The following is a 16,932-nucleotide window of genomic DNA, read 5'->3' as shown; positions in this document are numbered from 1 at the left end:
AAAAAGTGTGATGCTCCCATCTGAGGCCTAAGGAGATCAGACACATGAACCACTGCTCTCTCCCCGTGTGTGTGTGTGTGTGTGTGTGTGTGTGTGTGTGTGTGTGTGTGTGTGTGTGTGTGTGTGTGTGTGTGTAATACATGTCCCAAATGTTTGTAACACAATTTACTTGGAAAGAGTGGAAATCAATTCAGTATATTCTTGCCAGTCAAATGACCTCTCTCTCTGCAGCATGGTGAAGCTGAATAGTTAATGGGAAGATAAGTGAATTTGATAACGTGTTAGGTGGAGTGTGAAGTCATTGTCACATTTAGCATGTGGTTATTCATATTTGGCTGCTAACAGTGTGTGGCTTACTCAGTTTTGGCAGTGTAAACGTTTGCCTGAGAGTGTAAGAGTAAATATAGCATCCGCACTGCAATTTGCTTACGCTTGTGTTTGTATGTTTGGCCGGCCATCTGGCTGTATGACTGTGTGTGTGTGTGTGTGTGTGTGTGTGTGTGTGTGTGTGTTGGGGGGCGAACTTGTGAGTCAAATGAGGATCTGTTTCACAAGTGTCTGTTTATGTTTGTCTATCTGTGTTGGAGGGAGCGTGGCATCTGTTCTTTATTGGTCTGTGTAAGGTGTTTCACTGGTGTCTGTGTGCGTGAATAAGTGTGTGTGTGTGTGTGTGTGTGTGTGTGTGTGTGTGAGCTGTCTGGCTCTCTCATCAGCTTCTATCACTTTGACTCAACCACACACAGCAGCTGCTGCTGTCAGCCCTGAGGGACAACGTTGGACACAGTGGACAAACACACACACACACACACACAAATGCCATATCTCCCCATGCCCTCATCATGCCTATAGCCCAAACATTGCAGCAGAATGATAAGATGCAGATTGTGTCTCAGTTCCGCCCTCCCTCTCAAGGCCTTCTAGTTCTATCTGTTCAGGGAACGAGAGAGAGAGAGAGAGAGAGAGAGTTAGACCTTATTAAAATAGAAAAACATTGAGAGGCAGTATAAGACAATGTGTCAGAGATGTATGGGAAAGATATGATCTGCACCAGGTGCAAATCAATACCCACAGACACTCATGGATGCTTAGAACAAAGGGAAAATGCTCCTAACAAACTGATACAACCTTTCATATGCGTCTTGCTAAGTAATATAAAGAAAACTCACTGTTCTGTTGTGGAAAGCCCAACACTAGTGTGAGGCCTAAACAATGAGGCCTTTACTTAATCTCTGACAAACCATGGTATGTCTCTCTCTGAATCTATGGCTCCATGACTGTTTGAGTTGTTGACATGAGTTAATAAGATAATAATTAAGAGTGGCCTAAGAGTGGTCTGTGACACTGTCTATTCTATTCTCTCCCTGTGAGTCTTACGGTCATTTAAGGTCAGTCTTACGGTCATTTATAACCCCTGGAGGTCATAAGCGCTGACTCATGGACTGAACCCTCATTAACAGCCCTTCAACAGCCAGAGTCACTGACCTCTCCTCCACTCTTTTTCTCAAACCCCCCCCCTCTTAGGATTCCTAATCATCTGTTGATTGTTTACCCAGCTGTTTGGGATACAGTAAGTAGTCGAGTGGAGCCGTCACACCTGGATTAATCCAGTCAGATAGAACCCCATTGAGAGAAAATCACTCAGAAGTCTCTGAATGTAACAGCTGTGTATAGGATATCTTCCGGCTTTTTCAAAGTGACATGGTTTATCCTAACACTCATCCATACACCCATGCACAAAAGACAAGGGTTTATCTGTATGACTTTAACAGTGATGACAGGGAGCTTAGCGTTAAAGGATTGGAAGGATGAGTAATTGGAATAATGGATAGAAAATAAGAAAGGATGAGAGAGGAGGAATGGGTTGTGGGAGGAAAGGGTGAAAAGAGAGATGGGTGGGAGATATGGAATGAGAACAGAAAACTGGACAAATCAAGAAAGAAACATCCAGTGGAGAGGAGAATAAGGGAAATTAGAATATATATGATTTGATTTGATTAGATTTTTTGATTTGATTTTTGATTTGATTTGATTTTTGATTTGATTTGATTTGCATTTGAACACATTTTTATACGCTGTGGTGCATGTTGATAGACACATTTATTGGTTGTAGGGTAGGGGTCAGTAACAGGTGTCCCGCGAAACCAAAACCGACCAACATTAAAAGGTTGGTGCCCCAACGTTTTTTTGGGGGGGGTGAATTTTATACTGAACAAAAATATAAACGCAACATGTAAAGTGTTGGTCCCAAGTTTCATGAGCTGAAGTAAAAGATCCCAAAACTTTTCCGTACAAAAAAAGCTTATTTCTCTCAAATTTTGTGCAAAAATTTGTTTGTCATTGTTAGTGAGCATTTCTCCACCTGACAGGTGTGGCATACTAAGAAGCTAATTAAACAGCATGATTATTACACCTTGTGTTGGGGATAGTAATAGACCACTCTAAAATGTGAAGTTCTGTCACACAACACAATAATACAGATGTCGCAAGTTGAGGGAGCATGCAATTGGCATGCTGACTGCAGGAATGTCCACCAGAGCTGATACCATTGAATTTAATGTTAATTTCTATACCATAAGCCACCTCCAATGTTGTTTTAGAGATTTTGGTAGAACATCCAACTGGCCTCACAACCGCAGACTAGGTGTAACCTAGCCCAGGACTTCCACATCCGGGTTCTTCACCTGCAGGATCGTCTGAGACCAGCCACCCGGACAGCGGATGAAACTGTGGGTTTGCACAACCAAAGAATTTCCACACAAACGGTCAGAAACAGTCTCAGGGAAACTCATCTGCATGCTCATTGCCGTAACCGACTTTGGTGGGCCAATGCTCAACTTTGACAGCTACTGGCACGCTGAAGAAGTTGGCTCTTCACAGATGAATCCCGGTTTCAACTGCACTGGGCAGATGGCAGACATTGTGAACAGAGTGCCCCATTGTGGTGGTGGGCTTATGATATGGGAAGGCATAAGCTACGAACACAATCAGCTTTAATATTGCAGATAGATTGTAGCTTCCATCAAAGTAATTGTCTGCATCATTTCCAATCCCCCATATGCATTTTTTGTAAATATATATACATTTGGAAACATATTCAGACCGCTTGACTTTTTCCAAATGTTGTTACGTTACAGCCTTATTCTAAAACGGATTAAATAGTTTCTACACACAATACCCCAGAATGACAAAGCAAAAAACTTTTTTTTATTTTTTAAAATTTTTGCAAATGTATATAAACTCTGAATCTGAAATATCACATTTACATAAGTATTCAGACCCTTTACTCAGTACATTGTTGAAGCACCTTTGGCGCGATTACAGCCTCAAGTCTTCTTGGGTATGACTCTACAAGCCTGGCACACCTGTATTTGGGGAGTTTCTCCCATTCTTCTCTGCAGATCCTCTCAAGCTCTGTCAGGTTGGATGGGGAGCATCGCTGCACAGCTACAGTTGAAGTCGGAAGTTTACATACACTTAGGTTCGAATAATTAAAACTCGTTTTTTCAACAACTCCACAAATTTCTTGTTAACAAACTATAGTTTTGGCAAGTCGGTGAGGACATCTACTTTGTGCATGACACAAGTAATTTTCCCAACTATTGTTTACAGACAGATTATTTCACTTATCATTCACTGTATCACAATTCCAGTGGATCAGAAGTTTACATACACTAAGTTGACTGTGCCTTTAAACAGCTTGGAATATTCCAGAAAATGATCATGGCTTTAGAAGCTTCTAATTGACATAATTTGAGCCAATTGGAGGTGTACCTGTGGATGTATTTCAAGGCCTACCTTCAAACTCAGTGCCTCTTAGCTTGACATCATGGAAAAATCAAAAGAATTCAGTCTGGTTCATCCTTGGGAGCCAGCCGTCATACTGCTCAGGAAGGAGACGCATTCTGTCTCCTAGAGATGAACAAACTTTGGTGCAAAAAGTACAAATCAATCCCAGAAAGAAACAGCAAAGGACCTTGTGAAGATGCTGGAGGAAACAGGTACAAAAGTAACTAAATCCACAGTAAAACGAGTCCAATATCGACATAACCTGAAAGGCAACTTAGCAAGGAAGAAACCACTGCTCCAAAACCGCCATAAAAAAGACAGACTACAATTTGAAACTGCACATGGGGACAAAGATCTTACTTTTTGGAGAAATGTCCTCTGGTCTGATGAAACAAAAATAGAACTGTTTGGCCATAATGACCATTGTTATGTTTGGAGGAAAAAGGGGGAGGATTGCAAGCCGAAGAACACCATCCCAACCTTGAACCACGGAGGTGGCAGCATCATGTTGTGGGGGTGCTTTGCTGCAGGAGGGACTGGTACACTTCACAAAATAGATGGCATCATGAGGATTAAAGATTATGTGGATATATTGAAGCAACATCTCAAGACATCAGTCAGGAAGTTAAAGCTTGGTCGCAAATGGGTCTTCCAAATGGACAATGACCCCAAGCATACTTCCAAAGTTGTGGCAAAATGGCTTAAGGACAACAAAGTCAAGGTATTGAGGTGGCCATCACAAAGCCCTGACCTCAATCCCTATAGAACATTTGTGGGCAGAACTGAAAAAGCTTGTGCGAGCAAGGAGGCCTACAAACCTGACTCAGTTACACAAGCTCTGTCAGGAGGAATGGGCTAAAATTCCCCCAACTTATTGTGGGAAGCTTGTGGAAGGCTACCCGAAACGTTTGACCCAAGTTAAACAATTTAAAGGCAATACACTCAATTAGTATTTGGTAGCATGTAAACTTTTGACCCACTGGGAATGTGATGAAAGAAAAAAAAGCTGAAATAAATGACTCAACTATTATTCTGACATTTCACATTCTTAAAATAAAGTGGTGATCCTAACTGACCTAAGAGAAGGAATTTTTACTAGGATTAAATGTCAGGAATTGTGAAAAACTGAGTTTAAATGTATTTGACTAAGGTGTGTGTGTATGTTAACTTCCGACTTCAACTGTATTTTCAGGTCTCTCCAGAGAAGTTCGATTGCGTTTAAGTCCGGCTCTGGCCGGGACACTCAAGGACATTCAGAGACTTGTCCCGAACCCACTCCAGCATTGTCTTGGCTGTGTGCTTAGGGTCGTTGTCCTGTTGGAAGGTGAACCTTCACTCCAGTCTGAGGTCCTGAGCACTCTGTAACAAGTTTTCATCTAGGATCTTTCTGTACTTTGGTCCGTTCATTGTTCCCTTGATCCTGACTAGTCTCCCAGTCCCTGCCACTGAACAACATCCCCACAGCATGATGCTGCCACCACCATGCTTCACCGTAGGAATGGTGCCAGGTTTCCTTCAGATGTGACACTTGGCATTCAGGCCAAAGAGTTCAATTGTGGTTTCATCAGACCAGAGAATCTTGTTTCTCATAGTCTGAAAGTCCTTTAGGTGCTTTTTGGCAAACCAAGTAGGCTGTCATGTACCTTTTACTGAAGAGTGGCTTCCATCTGGCCACTCTACCATAAAGGCCTGATTGGTGGAGTGCTGCAGAAATGGTAGTCCCTCTGGAAGGTTCTCCCATCTTGGTGGAGTCTTGGTGGTTCCAAACTTTTTCCATTTAAGAATGATGGAGGCCACTGTGTTCTTGGGGACCGTCAATGCTGCAAAACTTTTTTTGTATCCTTCCCAAGATCTGGGATCCCGAATGGCGCAGCTGTCTAAGGCACTGCATCTCAGTGCTAGAGGGGTCACTCCCGACCCTGGTTCGATTACAGGCTGTATCACAACCGGTCGTGATTGGGTGGTGCACAATTGGCCCAGCGTCGTCTGGGTTAGGGTTTGGCCGGGGTAGGCCGTCATTGTAAATAAGGATTTGTTCTTAACTGACTTGCCTAGTTAAATAAAAAAATGTGCCTCAATACAATCCTGTTTCGGAACTCTACGGATAATTCCTTCAACCTCATGGCTTGGTTTCTTCTCTAGCATGCACTGTCAAACGTGGGACCTTATATAGACAGGTGTGTGCCTTTCCAAATCATATCCATTCAATTGAATTTACCACAGGTGGACTCCAATCAAGTTATAGAAACATCTCGTGGATGATCAATGGAAACAGGATGCACCTGAGCTCAATTTCTAGTCTCATAGCAAAGGGTCTGAATATTTATGTAAATAAGGTATTTCATAGTTTTAAAAAAATGGTATTCATTTGCAAACCTTTCTAAAAACCTGTTTTCGCTTTGTCATTATGGGGTTGTGTGTATAGATTGATGAGGGAAAAATAAAATTAAACAATTTTAAAATAAGGCTGTAACGTAACAAAATGTGGAAAAACTGAAGGGGTCTGAATACTTTCCGAAAGCAGTGTATACATATAATATATAGAATAATATATATATATATATATATATATATATATATATATATATATATATATAAAATAATAGTGAAGACATCAACACTATGAAATAACATATATGGAATCATGTAGTAACCACAAAGTGTTAAACAAATCAAAATATATTTTAGATTCTTCAAAGTTGTCACAACGCTATTATCAAGGAATAATGTGGCTACTTTGAAGAATCTCAAATATAAAATATATTTTGATTTGTCCAGCACTTTTTTGCTAACTACATGATTCCATGTGTTATTTCATAGTATAGATGTCTTCACTATTATTCTACAATGTAGAAAATTGTAAAAATAAATAAAAACCCTTGAATGAGTAGGTGTGTCCAAAATTTTGACTGGAACTAATATATATATACAGTGGCAAGAATAAGTATGTGCACCCTTTGGAATTACCTGGATTTCTGCATAAATTGTTCATAAAATTCGCTCTGATCGTCATCTAGGTCACAACAATAGACAAACACAGTCTGCTTAAACTAATAACACACAAACAATTATACGTTTTCAGGTTATTGAACACACTGTGTAAACAATCACAATGCAGGGTGGGAAAAGTATTTGAACCCTTGGATATAATATCTGGTTGACCCTTCTTTGGCAGCAATAAACTCAACCAAACGTTTTCTGTAGTTGTGGATCAGACCTGCACAAAGGTCAGGAGGAATTTTGGACCATTCCTATTTACAAAACAGTTTCAGATCAGCAATTTTCTTGGGATATCTGGTGTGAACTGCTCTCTGGAGGGCAGGCCACAGCATCTCAATCGGGTTGAGGTCAGGACTCTGACTGGGCCACTCCAGAAGGCTTATTTTTCTTCTGTTGTTGATTTACTTCTGTGTTTTGGGTCGTTGTCCTGTTGCGTCACCCAACTTCTGTTGAGCGTCAATTGGCAGACAGATAGCCTTACATTCTCCTGCAAAATGTCTTGATCAACTTGGGAATTCCTTTTCCCGTCGATGATAGCAAGCTGTCCAGGCCCTGAGGCAGCCCCAAACCATGATGCTCCCTCCACCATAGTTTACAGTTGGGATTAGGTTTTGATGTTGGTGTGCTGTGCCTTTTTTTCCCCCACACATAGTGTTGTGTGTTCCTTCCAAACAACTCAACTGTAGTTTAATCTGTCCACAGAATATTTTGCCAGAAGCGCTGTGGAACATCTAAGAGCTCTTTTGCGAACTTCAGACGTGCAACAATGTTTTAATTGGACAGCAGTGGCTTCTTCCATGGTGTCCTCCCATGAACACCATTCCTGGTTAGTGTTTTACGAATATGGTACTCATCAACAGAGATGTTAGCATGTTCCAGAGATTTCTGTAAGTCTTTAGCTGACACTCTAGGATTCCTCTTAACCTCAGTGAGCATTCTGCACTGTGCTCTTGCAGTCATCTTTGCAGGGCGGCCCCTCCTATAGAGTAGCAACAGTGCTGAACTTTCTCCATTTATAAACAATTTGTCTTACCGGGGACTTATGAACATCAAGGCTTTTAGAGATACTTTTGTAACCCTTTCCAGCTTTATGCAAGTTAACAATTCTTACTCTTAATTTTGTTTGAGGCATGGTTCACATCAGGCAATGCTTTTTGTGAATAGAAAACTCAAATTCTAAAATTTAAAATTTAAATTTAAAATCTAAAATTCTGTGAGTGTTTTTTATAGGGCAGGGCAGCTCTAACCAACATCTCCAATCTCGTCTCATTGATTGGACTCCAGGTTAGCTGACTCCTGACTCTAATTAGCTTTTGGAGAAGTCATTAGCCTAGGTCGTCACACTTTTTCCAACCTACACTGTGAATGTTTAAATTATGTATTCAATATAGACAAGAAAAATACAATAATGTGTGTGTTATTATTTGAAGCACACTGTGTTTGTCTATTGTTGTGACTTAGATAAAGATCAGATCAAATTGTATGACTCATTTATGCAGAAATCCAGGTGATTCCAAAGGGTTCACATATTTTTCCTTGCCACTGTATATTTTTAAAATATATTTTCCTTTATTATGTTCCCCTAACTGTACCAACTGTACCACCACTTAATTGGAGTAAACTAACGGGCAACAATACTTAGGCTTCTACTTCCAGCTTTTTCTCTTCTTTTTTTTATCCCATCCTTCAGCTACCCTCATCCCCTCCCATCTATCGCTGAAGACCCTCATCCCCTCCCATCTATCGCTGAAGACCCTCATCCCCTCCCATCTATCGCTGAAGACCCTCATCCCCTCCCATCTATCGCTGAAGACCCTCATCCCCTCCCATCTATCGCTGAAGACCCTCATCCCCTCCCATCTATCGCTGAAGACCATCCAGTTTTGCTTTCTAGCTGGCATATATTTTTGACTGTGCCGTTTCACAAAAATTCTGAACCTCTATACATTTTACGGACCCAGTATATTTTACATTAGTTAACTTGTTGTTTTTAGTCCCACGCTTCATCTCCACTCAACCCCTCCCATCTATCTCTTAACACCATCCAGTTCTGATTTCTATTTGCCATATATTTTTCAACTGTGCTGTGATGTTTCACAAAAGCTCTGAACCTTTCCAGTTGCGTTTTATAGATGGCAATTTGATACCCTGACGAGATTCTGAGGCCCATTGTCTGTCGGGCCATTCATATATTCATTCATACATTACCTTCAGAAGTCACATAATTAGTTAAATAAAGTCCACCTGTGTGCAATCTAAGTGTCACATGATCTGTCACATGATCTCAGTATATATACACCTGTTCTGAAAGACCCCAGAGTCTGTAACACCATAAAGCAAGGGACACCACCAAGCAAGCAGCACCATGAAGACCAAGGAGCTCTCCAAACAGGTCAGGGACAAAGTTGTGGAGAAGTACAGAGGGTTGGGTTATAAAATAATATATCTGAAACTTTGAACATCCCACAGAGCACTATTAAATCCATTATTAAAAAATTGAAAGAATATGGCACCACAACAAACTTGCCAAGAGAGGGCTGCCCACCAAAACTCACGGACGAGGCAGGGAGAGCATTAATCAGAGAGGCAACAAAGAGACCAAAGATAACCCTGGAGGAGCTGCAAAGCTCCCCAGCGGAGATTGGAGTATCTGTCCATAGGACCACTTTAAGCTGTACTCTCCACCGAGCTGGGCTTTATGGATTGACTTTGGGGGGGGTGAATAATAATGCACGCTCAAGTTTTCTGTTTTTTTGTCTTATTTCTTGTTTCTTTCACAAAAAATATTTTGCATCTTCAAAGTGGTAGGCATGTTGTGTAAATCAAATGATAGAACCCCCCCAAAATCCATTTTAATAACAGGTTGTATGGTAAGTATGGTAGACCCTGTTTCTGGAAGCTATCGTTTGGGCTGGTTGCTTCAGCGCAACTATGATTAGTAAGTAACTATAACAAATCCAGCAGGTTAAAATATCATACTAATTGGTGTCCAACCACATGGTTTCCATCAGGTTTAACCTGACTGGAGCATGGGTTCCCTCGCATGGGTTCCCTCGCATGGGTTCCCTCGCATGGGTTCCCTCGCATGGGTTCCCTCGCATGGGTTCCCTCGCATGGGTTCCCTCGCATGGGTTCCCTCGCATGGGTTCCCTCGCATGGGTTCCCTCGCATGGGTTCCCTCGCATGGGTTCCCTCGCATGGGTTCCCTCGCATGTTCCATTACCTACTCCTTTATCTAAGTCTAACCCAACTCAAAATAATAAGTTAATCAAATTGTATCTAATTCAAAACAAGAGGTTTTACCAACTCCTACTCCCTTTGTCTGTTGCTGTCTACAATGTTTCCCCACCAACTGTCCATAGCGCTCATCAGTCATGAAGCTGGGTTATAGCCAAATCATAATGATCTCTGCCTGTTTTGAGGCTCTTCCTTCCAACAATGGGCATCAGTGTCGATCAAAGGTTGGTTCAATAGGAACCCTGGTATGTGGCCAGTGTTAAGTCATGCTCTCTCCCTTTCCAGCCTGCCTATCAATGGAAGGAAGCTACTATCTGAGCTCAGCCAGGAATTATATTTCCAAGTGGACGACGTCTGATAAATCATACGCATACACACACACACTGTCTTGTGAAAGGAATGTGGCATCTCTCCTGCGTGTGTTAATGCTAATGCAATTAATGTGATTCATGTTGAAAAGCAGCCAGTTTGTTTTCGTATTGTCCTGAGGGAATGCACAGTGGCATCACCAGGGGGAATAAGGGAGCCATGATGCTTCCTTCCTTATTCCCTCGCATCTTCAGACAGTGACCAATGAGGTGCCCCAAACCACAGTATAAGGACCAATCAGGGACTTGTGCTCAGGGGAATTTCCAGTTTCCACAATGTTTCTAAACAGCAATGATGCCAAGGTCAGATGTCATGTCATGGAGAGCCATCACTGTCTACCGCGGCTGAACAATAGTGAAGGCAATTGCCAGATAACATGCCAGCTACATACAGTACAATCTTAGAAAAAAGGGTTCCAAAGGGTTCTTCATTTGTCCCTATAGGAGAACCCTTTTTGGTTCTAGGTAGAACCCTACCCAAAAGGGTTCTTCAAAGGTTTTTCCTATGGGGACAGGCAATGAACTCTTTTAGGTTCTAGACAGCACTTTTTTTTCTAAGAGTGTAACAGTGGATGAAAAGCAAACATGACAAAATGAGTCAGCTACAAAACAGCTGCTTTAACTCGAACTCTAATACTCCTCTTGCTCATGTTTATATTACCATCTTACCCTTTCACACCATTGTCAGAGAGAGAGAGAGGACAGTTCTTACACTGATACTGTAACCATAGAAATAGAACTACTACAATACACTAGAATGGGTAAATCAGAACATTACTTGAATATCAGATTACCATTCTAGTAATTACATTTCTATGACTGTAACCAGCCTCTGCAGACTGACGCGATGACGCCTGCCTCTGTCAGAGTGTGAATATCACTTTGCTCTCACTCCTTCTAGCGTGGGTGACTCATTCAGATGATCAGTGTGGATCATGAATGAGTAGGGGAGGTGTGATCCTTCATAGCACCACTACTGCTACCGGATACAGGTTGACTGGTCTGTCTCCTAATGGAAGCACAGATCTGTGGAAGCCAGGGGTCAGGCAGCTTTGGTACTATGCATAATATACTGTAATTCTATAGCGCTAGTTCTGGAGGAACATTCATATAGAGCTAGCGATGGACACACTGATTATGATAGTGTTATGAATGTGTTATGAAGTCGTTATGTAGGTACCCTTCAAATAATGTGTCACCCTCTAATGAATGTGCTGAATAGTTGATCATGTAATGTATACACTCAAAGTATCTACTCTTGTATGACAAATTATGGACAACTAGCTATAGGGCCCAGTACTGTATTATGTATTATGAATCTCTCTGGGGTTACAGTAGATTTGGCAAGACATGATTTTGTGATGAGAAAACATCAACAATGACTGATAGTGACAGCTCTTTTGTACTTCGCTGTGCTGCAGTTGCACTTTTAAGCCTCTACTGCATTAGGACAACCAATGACATAAGAACCTTACAATTAATTTGTGATATAATTCAAAACATACACTACCGTTCAAAAGTTTGGGGTCACTTAGAAATGTCCTCGTTTTTGAAAGAAAAGCACATTTTTTGTTCGTTAAAATAACCTCAAATTGATTAGAAATACAGTGTAGACATTGTTAATGTTGTAAATGACTATTGTAGCTGGAAACGGCTGATTTTTTTATTGAATATTAATAGAGGCCCATTATCAGCAACCATCACTCCTGTGATCCAATGGCATGCTGTGTTAGCTAATCCAAGTTTATCGTTTTAAAAGGCTAATTGATCGTTAGCAAACCCTTTTGCAATTATGTTAGTACAGCTGAAAACTGTTGTTCTGCTTAAAGAAGCAATAAAACTAGCCTTTAGACTAGTTGAGTATCTGAAGCATCAGCATTTGTGGGTCCGATTACAGGCTCAAAATGGCAAGAAACAAATAACTTTCTCCTGAAACTCGTCAGTTTATTATTGTTCTGAGAAATTAAGGCTATTCCTTGCGAGAAATTGCCAAGAAAATGACGATCTCGTGGGACGCTGTGTAGTACTCCCTTTACAGAACAGCGCAAACTGGCTCTAACCAGAATAGAAAGGGGAGTGGGAGGCCCCGGTGCACAACTGAGCAAGAGGACAAGTACATTAGAGTGTCTAGTTTGAGAAACAGACGCCTCACAAGTCCTCAACTGGCAGCTTCATTAAATAGTACCCGGAAAAAAAAACACCAGTCTCAACATCAACAGTGAAGCTCCAGATACTCAACTTGTCTAAAGAAGGTCAGTTTTATTGCTTTTTTAATCAGGACAACAGTTTTCAGTTGTGCTAACATAATTGCAAAATATTTTTTCTAATGATCAATTAGCCTTTTAAAATTATAAACTTGGATTAGCTAACACAACGTGCCGTTGGAACACAGGAGTGATGGTTGCTGATAATGGGCCTCTGTACGCCTTTGTAGATATTCCATAAAAAAATCTGCCATTTCCAGCTACAAAAGTAATTTACAACATTAACAATGTATTTCTGATCATTTTGATGTTATTTTAATGGACAAAAAATGTGCTTTTCTATCAAAAACAAGGACATTTCTAAGTGGCCCCAAACTTTTGAACGGTAGTGTATATGTAATATAATAAAATAACTCAAAAGCTCAGATATGAATGAGGTTTCTCTTTAGTGAGTAACAAAATGTACATCCCAAAATACACCCTATTCACTTGATAGTATACTACATTACTTATGACCATCGTCATACGTAGTGCACTATACACTGAGTGTACAAAACATTATGAACACCTGCTCTTTCCATGACATAAACTGGCCTAGCTGAATCCAGGTGAAAGCTATGATCCCTTATTTATGTCACTTGTTAAATCCACTTCAATCAGTGTAGATGAAGGGAAGGAGACAGGTTAAAGAAGGATTTTTAAGCTTTGAGAAAATTGAGACATGGATTGTGTATGTGTGCCATTCAGAGGGTGAATGGGCAAGACAAAAGATTGAAGTGCCTTTGAATGGGGTATGGTAGTAGGTGCCAGGCGCTGTGGTTTGTGTCAAGAACTGCAACGCTGCTGGGTTTTTCCACGCTCAACAGTTTTCCGTGTGTATCAAGAATGGTCTTGACACAACTGTGGAATCAACATGGGCCAGCATCCCTGTGGAATGCTTTCGACAGCTTGTAGAGTCCATGCCCTAACGAATTGAGGCTGTTCTGAGGACAAAAGGGGTGGGTGCCACTCAATATTAGGAAGGTGTTCTTAATGTTTGGTATAGTCAGTGTGTAGGGAATAGGGAGCCATTTGGCGCGCACACAAAGCCAAATGAGCACACTTTCCACTGCAGTCTTGGAGCATTCATTTATCGTTATGCAGATGTCATGGAGGACCAGTGACCACACTGCCCATAATGAGGACACAACCAACCCCACAGCCTTCTGTAGAGACTTCCCAGAAGACACCATAGCAAAGGAGACCACTTTCTGCTGCATGCAGCTCTGAGAAAACACGCTCTCTGATGCCTTCTGCACTTAGGACATGACACTCAGAGTAAGAGAGAAAGAGAAAGTGTGAGAGTGCAAGGGAGAGAGAGAGAGAGAGAGAGAGAGACAGAGAGAGAGAAAATAGAGAGTGAGAGGAGAAAGTGAGAGGAATGGACTGGGCGAAAGTCAAATGAGGTCTCTGCCTCCTCGTGCTGTTTCAAACTCTGACAGCTGAAGCCCCTTGGACCAATGGCATCTCTCCTCTCCCCATTCTCCCACATCCATTCTCCCCTCCCTCCATCATACATCCCATCACTTTGTCCACAGGATTAAAACAAAGCCTCTCAGCTTCTGATCAGCCACTTTGGACAGGAAGCCACAGACTAAATCAGACCATATTTGCAACACATAGAGATGACACACAGAGGGGAAGGTTCATTGAGAGCCTCAAACTGACCATGCAGAAGAGAATATCCTTGCAATAAGCCCCCTATCCAATACCTAGCCTACAGTATATTCTAATCATCCCCATCAAAACTGATGGAGGATAGAGTGCCCTTTGCAGCCAACACCAGAGACATTTATTAACAATCTGCCCTTTTAAAATGGTCATGTAAGTTCTTATTTTTATTTTTGTATAATTTTAATGTTATGGCCATTGTGTTTGCGATTGAGCCTTCGGAATGGAATCCAAAGACAACGTGAAAAGGACATTAAAGCTTTTGAATGTAATGTAATTTAACCTCTAGATCAGGTCAATTAAAATCTGGACTTTGAAGCCAGTTCCACTACTGATTTTCAATATTTCCCTCTAACCAGGGACTGATAATGACCTGGGACACCAGGGTGCAATTCATTATCAGGTAGAACACAACCGGCAGTACTCTGGACCTGCAGGCTCAGATTTGAATACCTCTGCTCTAGATATCAGTATGCTGCTTACCTTCCGATCATGGTGGAATGCTGCTGGACGGCAGCCTCCAGAAGGCGCTCCAGGATGGTCCACTCCCCCATGATGGCCGTGGTTCCTCCTCTGGGTACAGGAAACCCGCTGTAGGCCCTCCTTCGGGGCTTCGAGGTGCCCTAGGCTCACCTTCGTCTACCCACCGGAGGGGAAGCGAGAGTGCTGCTGCTGGGTGGGACTGGGGGCAGAGGGCGTCCTCTACTACAGCTCACTGGGCCCCCATGGCTGCCTGGTGGATATCAATGGACCCTGGCTCCACCCCCACCGCGCTGACCTGAGATGACTGGAACGGTGCTTCTCTGTGTGCCGCCGTGCAGACGCGCGTGCACGTACAAGCACTGTATCTGGTGGCAGAGTTGGTGTCCCTGTTTTCACTAGTTCTGCCCTCACGTGGGTTCTCTCTCTCTGCGATCCTGCCCTCTAGGTGTACCTGGCCTTTCTACCTATCTCTGTCTCCAGCTGCTTTCACACACACACACCTGCTCGCTACCACAACACACATAGAAGAGCCTCACACTCTCTCCCCAGCTGTCGTAATCCCTCAGCCACTGTGCTGTGTCTGGTAAAACACAATGAAACCAGACTCACACACTCTAAACGCCCTGCCATGCACTGAGACTTACAGTGTGCAGGAACAGTGATCCATCGCACCCAGTCTCACAAGCACACTTCACGCTCACACGCTCGCACATTGTTCTCAACAGTTAAAGATCAGCGTCTGTCTTCTCGCTCCACTCCTCCCTCATCCTCCTCTTCCCTCCCTCCAATGTCTCTCCTCCGTCCTCTCTCTCTCCTGCCCTGTGGCTAGTCTTGTGCTTCTCTGCCTCTCTCTCCACCTCTCCCGAACAAGCTGCTACCTACCGCTCTCCCTCCACATTGTCTAGTTTTCTGCTTCACCCTCCCTCTCTCATCGTTCTGTTCACACTGTCAGTGGAGTAGCGTACCTCTCTCTCTCTCGTTTATCGCTCGCTCTCCCCCTCTCTCACTCTGGCAGAGAGTGAATAGCTGCTTCGCTTCTGCTCGTAAGGAACGCTCCCCACTGGTTTCTCTCAGCGTGCTAGAGGAATAATAGCTCTTCTTCTCCTCCTCCCTCCCTCTGCCTTCATCTTGCTCCTCTCACAGTTTGACTTCACACTCTCTCCGTCTCCACCTGCCCACCCCCTCTCACTCTCTTACACTCTCGGTCTGTCTGCAGCCACCCCGTTCGCGCGTGTCCAGAGGATTAGAGAGGAATCATCGCTCTGCTCCTCCCTCCCACCATTGCTCTGTTTATCCCCTCCTTTCTCATCTCTCATCTCTCACTGTTCCACTCCAAATACAACACAACCGACACACAAACCATTTTCCATTATCACTCTCTTCCAGCCTTGCCTTTCATCCATCCCTCCATTTTCCCCACCTGCTGGTGTGCCTGTTCTACCTCTCCTCTCACCTTCTGTGTGTACACAGAGCGTTCACATTGACAACTGTGTTTATTGGCACTGGCATGGTGTTGGGGGATGCAAATGTAGAAGACTTGTCGTGGTCACCTTTGCTGTTATGGTCACTCTCAAATGCACAAACACTTGCTAATTCTCTGGTGGAAGATGATATTCGACGTTTGGAGCAATGTGGGAAAAGTCTTAATGCTGCAGTGACTGTGCTAGCCTGTTGGATCTAGAGTGATTTACTCAGGTGATGCACCCCCCTCTCTTCAGGATCCAGACCCGTATCCTCCCAGATGAATACAGCCGTGGGACTGACTGGTAAAGCTACTGTATTGTACACAGTTCATATCACTGTTACCCATCCTCTCACGTTCAAGAAAACATCCACTGTGAGGTTCAGGTGAAGACCATAAATATCTCCCAAGAGGGTCTTTGACATAATCATGTCCTGAATGAGTGACCTATGGTCAGTACCTGTGCAGTCTGTAGGGGAGGGGATGATGTACTCACCTTCACTATTCGTGTGTATTTGAGAAAGGACAGCTCGAAGACTGGTATATAGGACTATAGGTGAGAGGACTGATGGTTGCTGACTCAGCACACCGATGTGCTCAGGGAGCCGGGTCGACACACTATAATGAAGTGATGCAGGTGAGCAGTGAGAGCGTTCATAATGTGTAACGCTCTGCTCCACTC

The 16,932-nt window shown here is 42.8% G+C and overlaps 1 protein-coding gene across 1 annotated transcript in view; it reads right to left on the bottom strand.

The window, feature by feature from the left end:
* Positions 1–16,226, bottom strand: part of LOC110503701 (gap junction delta-2 protein) — a 33,624-nt gene extending 17,398 nt beyond the window's left edge. The window contains exon 1 of the mRNA XM_021582163.2: positions 14,789–16,226. Within this exon, the coding sequence (XP_021437838.1) occupies positions 14,789–14,859 (71 nt within the window). The 5' untranslated portion in view covers positions 14,860–16,226. The remainder of the gene's footprint in view (positions 1–14,788) is intronic.
* Between the last annotated feature and the right edge of the window lie 706 nt (positions 16,227–16,932).

This window comes from Oncorhynchus mykiss, chromosome 24 (genome assembly GCF_013265735.2).
Source record: "Oncorhynchus mykiss isolate Arlee chromosome 24, USDA_OmykA_1.1, whole genome shotgun sequence".
NCBI classification, from domain to species: domain Eukaryota; kingdom Metazoa; phylum Chordata; class Actinopteri; order Salmoniformes; family Salmonidae; genus Oncorhynchus; species Oncorhynchus mykiss.
The sequence above is the reverse complement of the archived record's forward strand: the minus strand, read 5'-3'. Positions and strand labels throughout refer to the sequence as shown.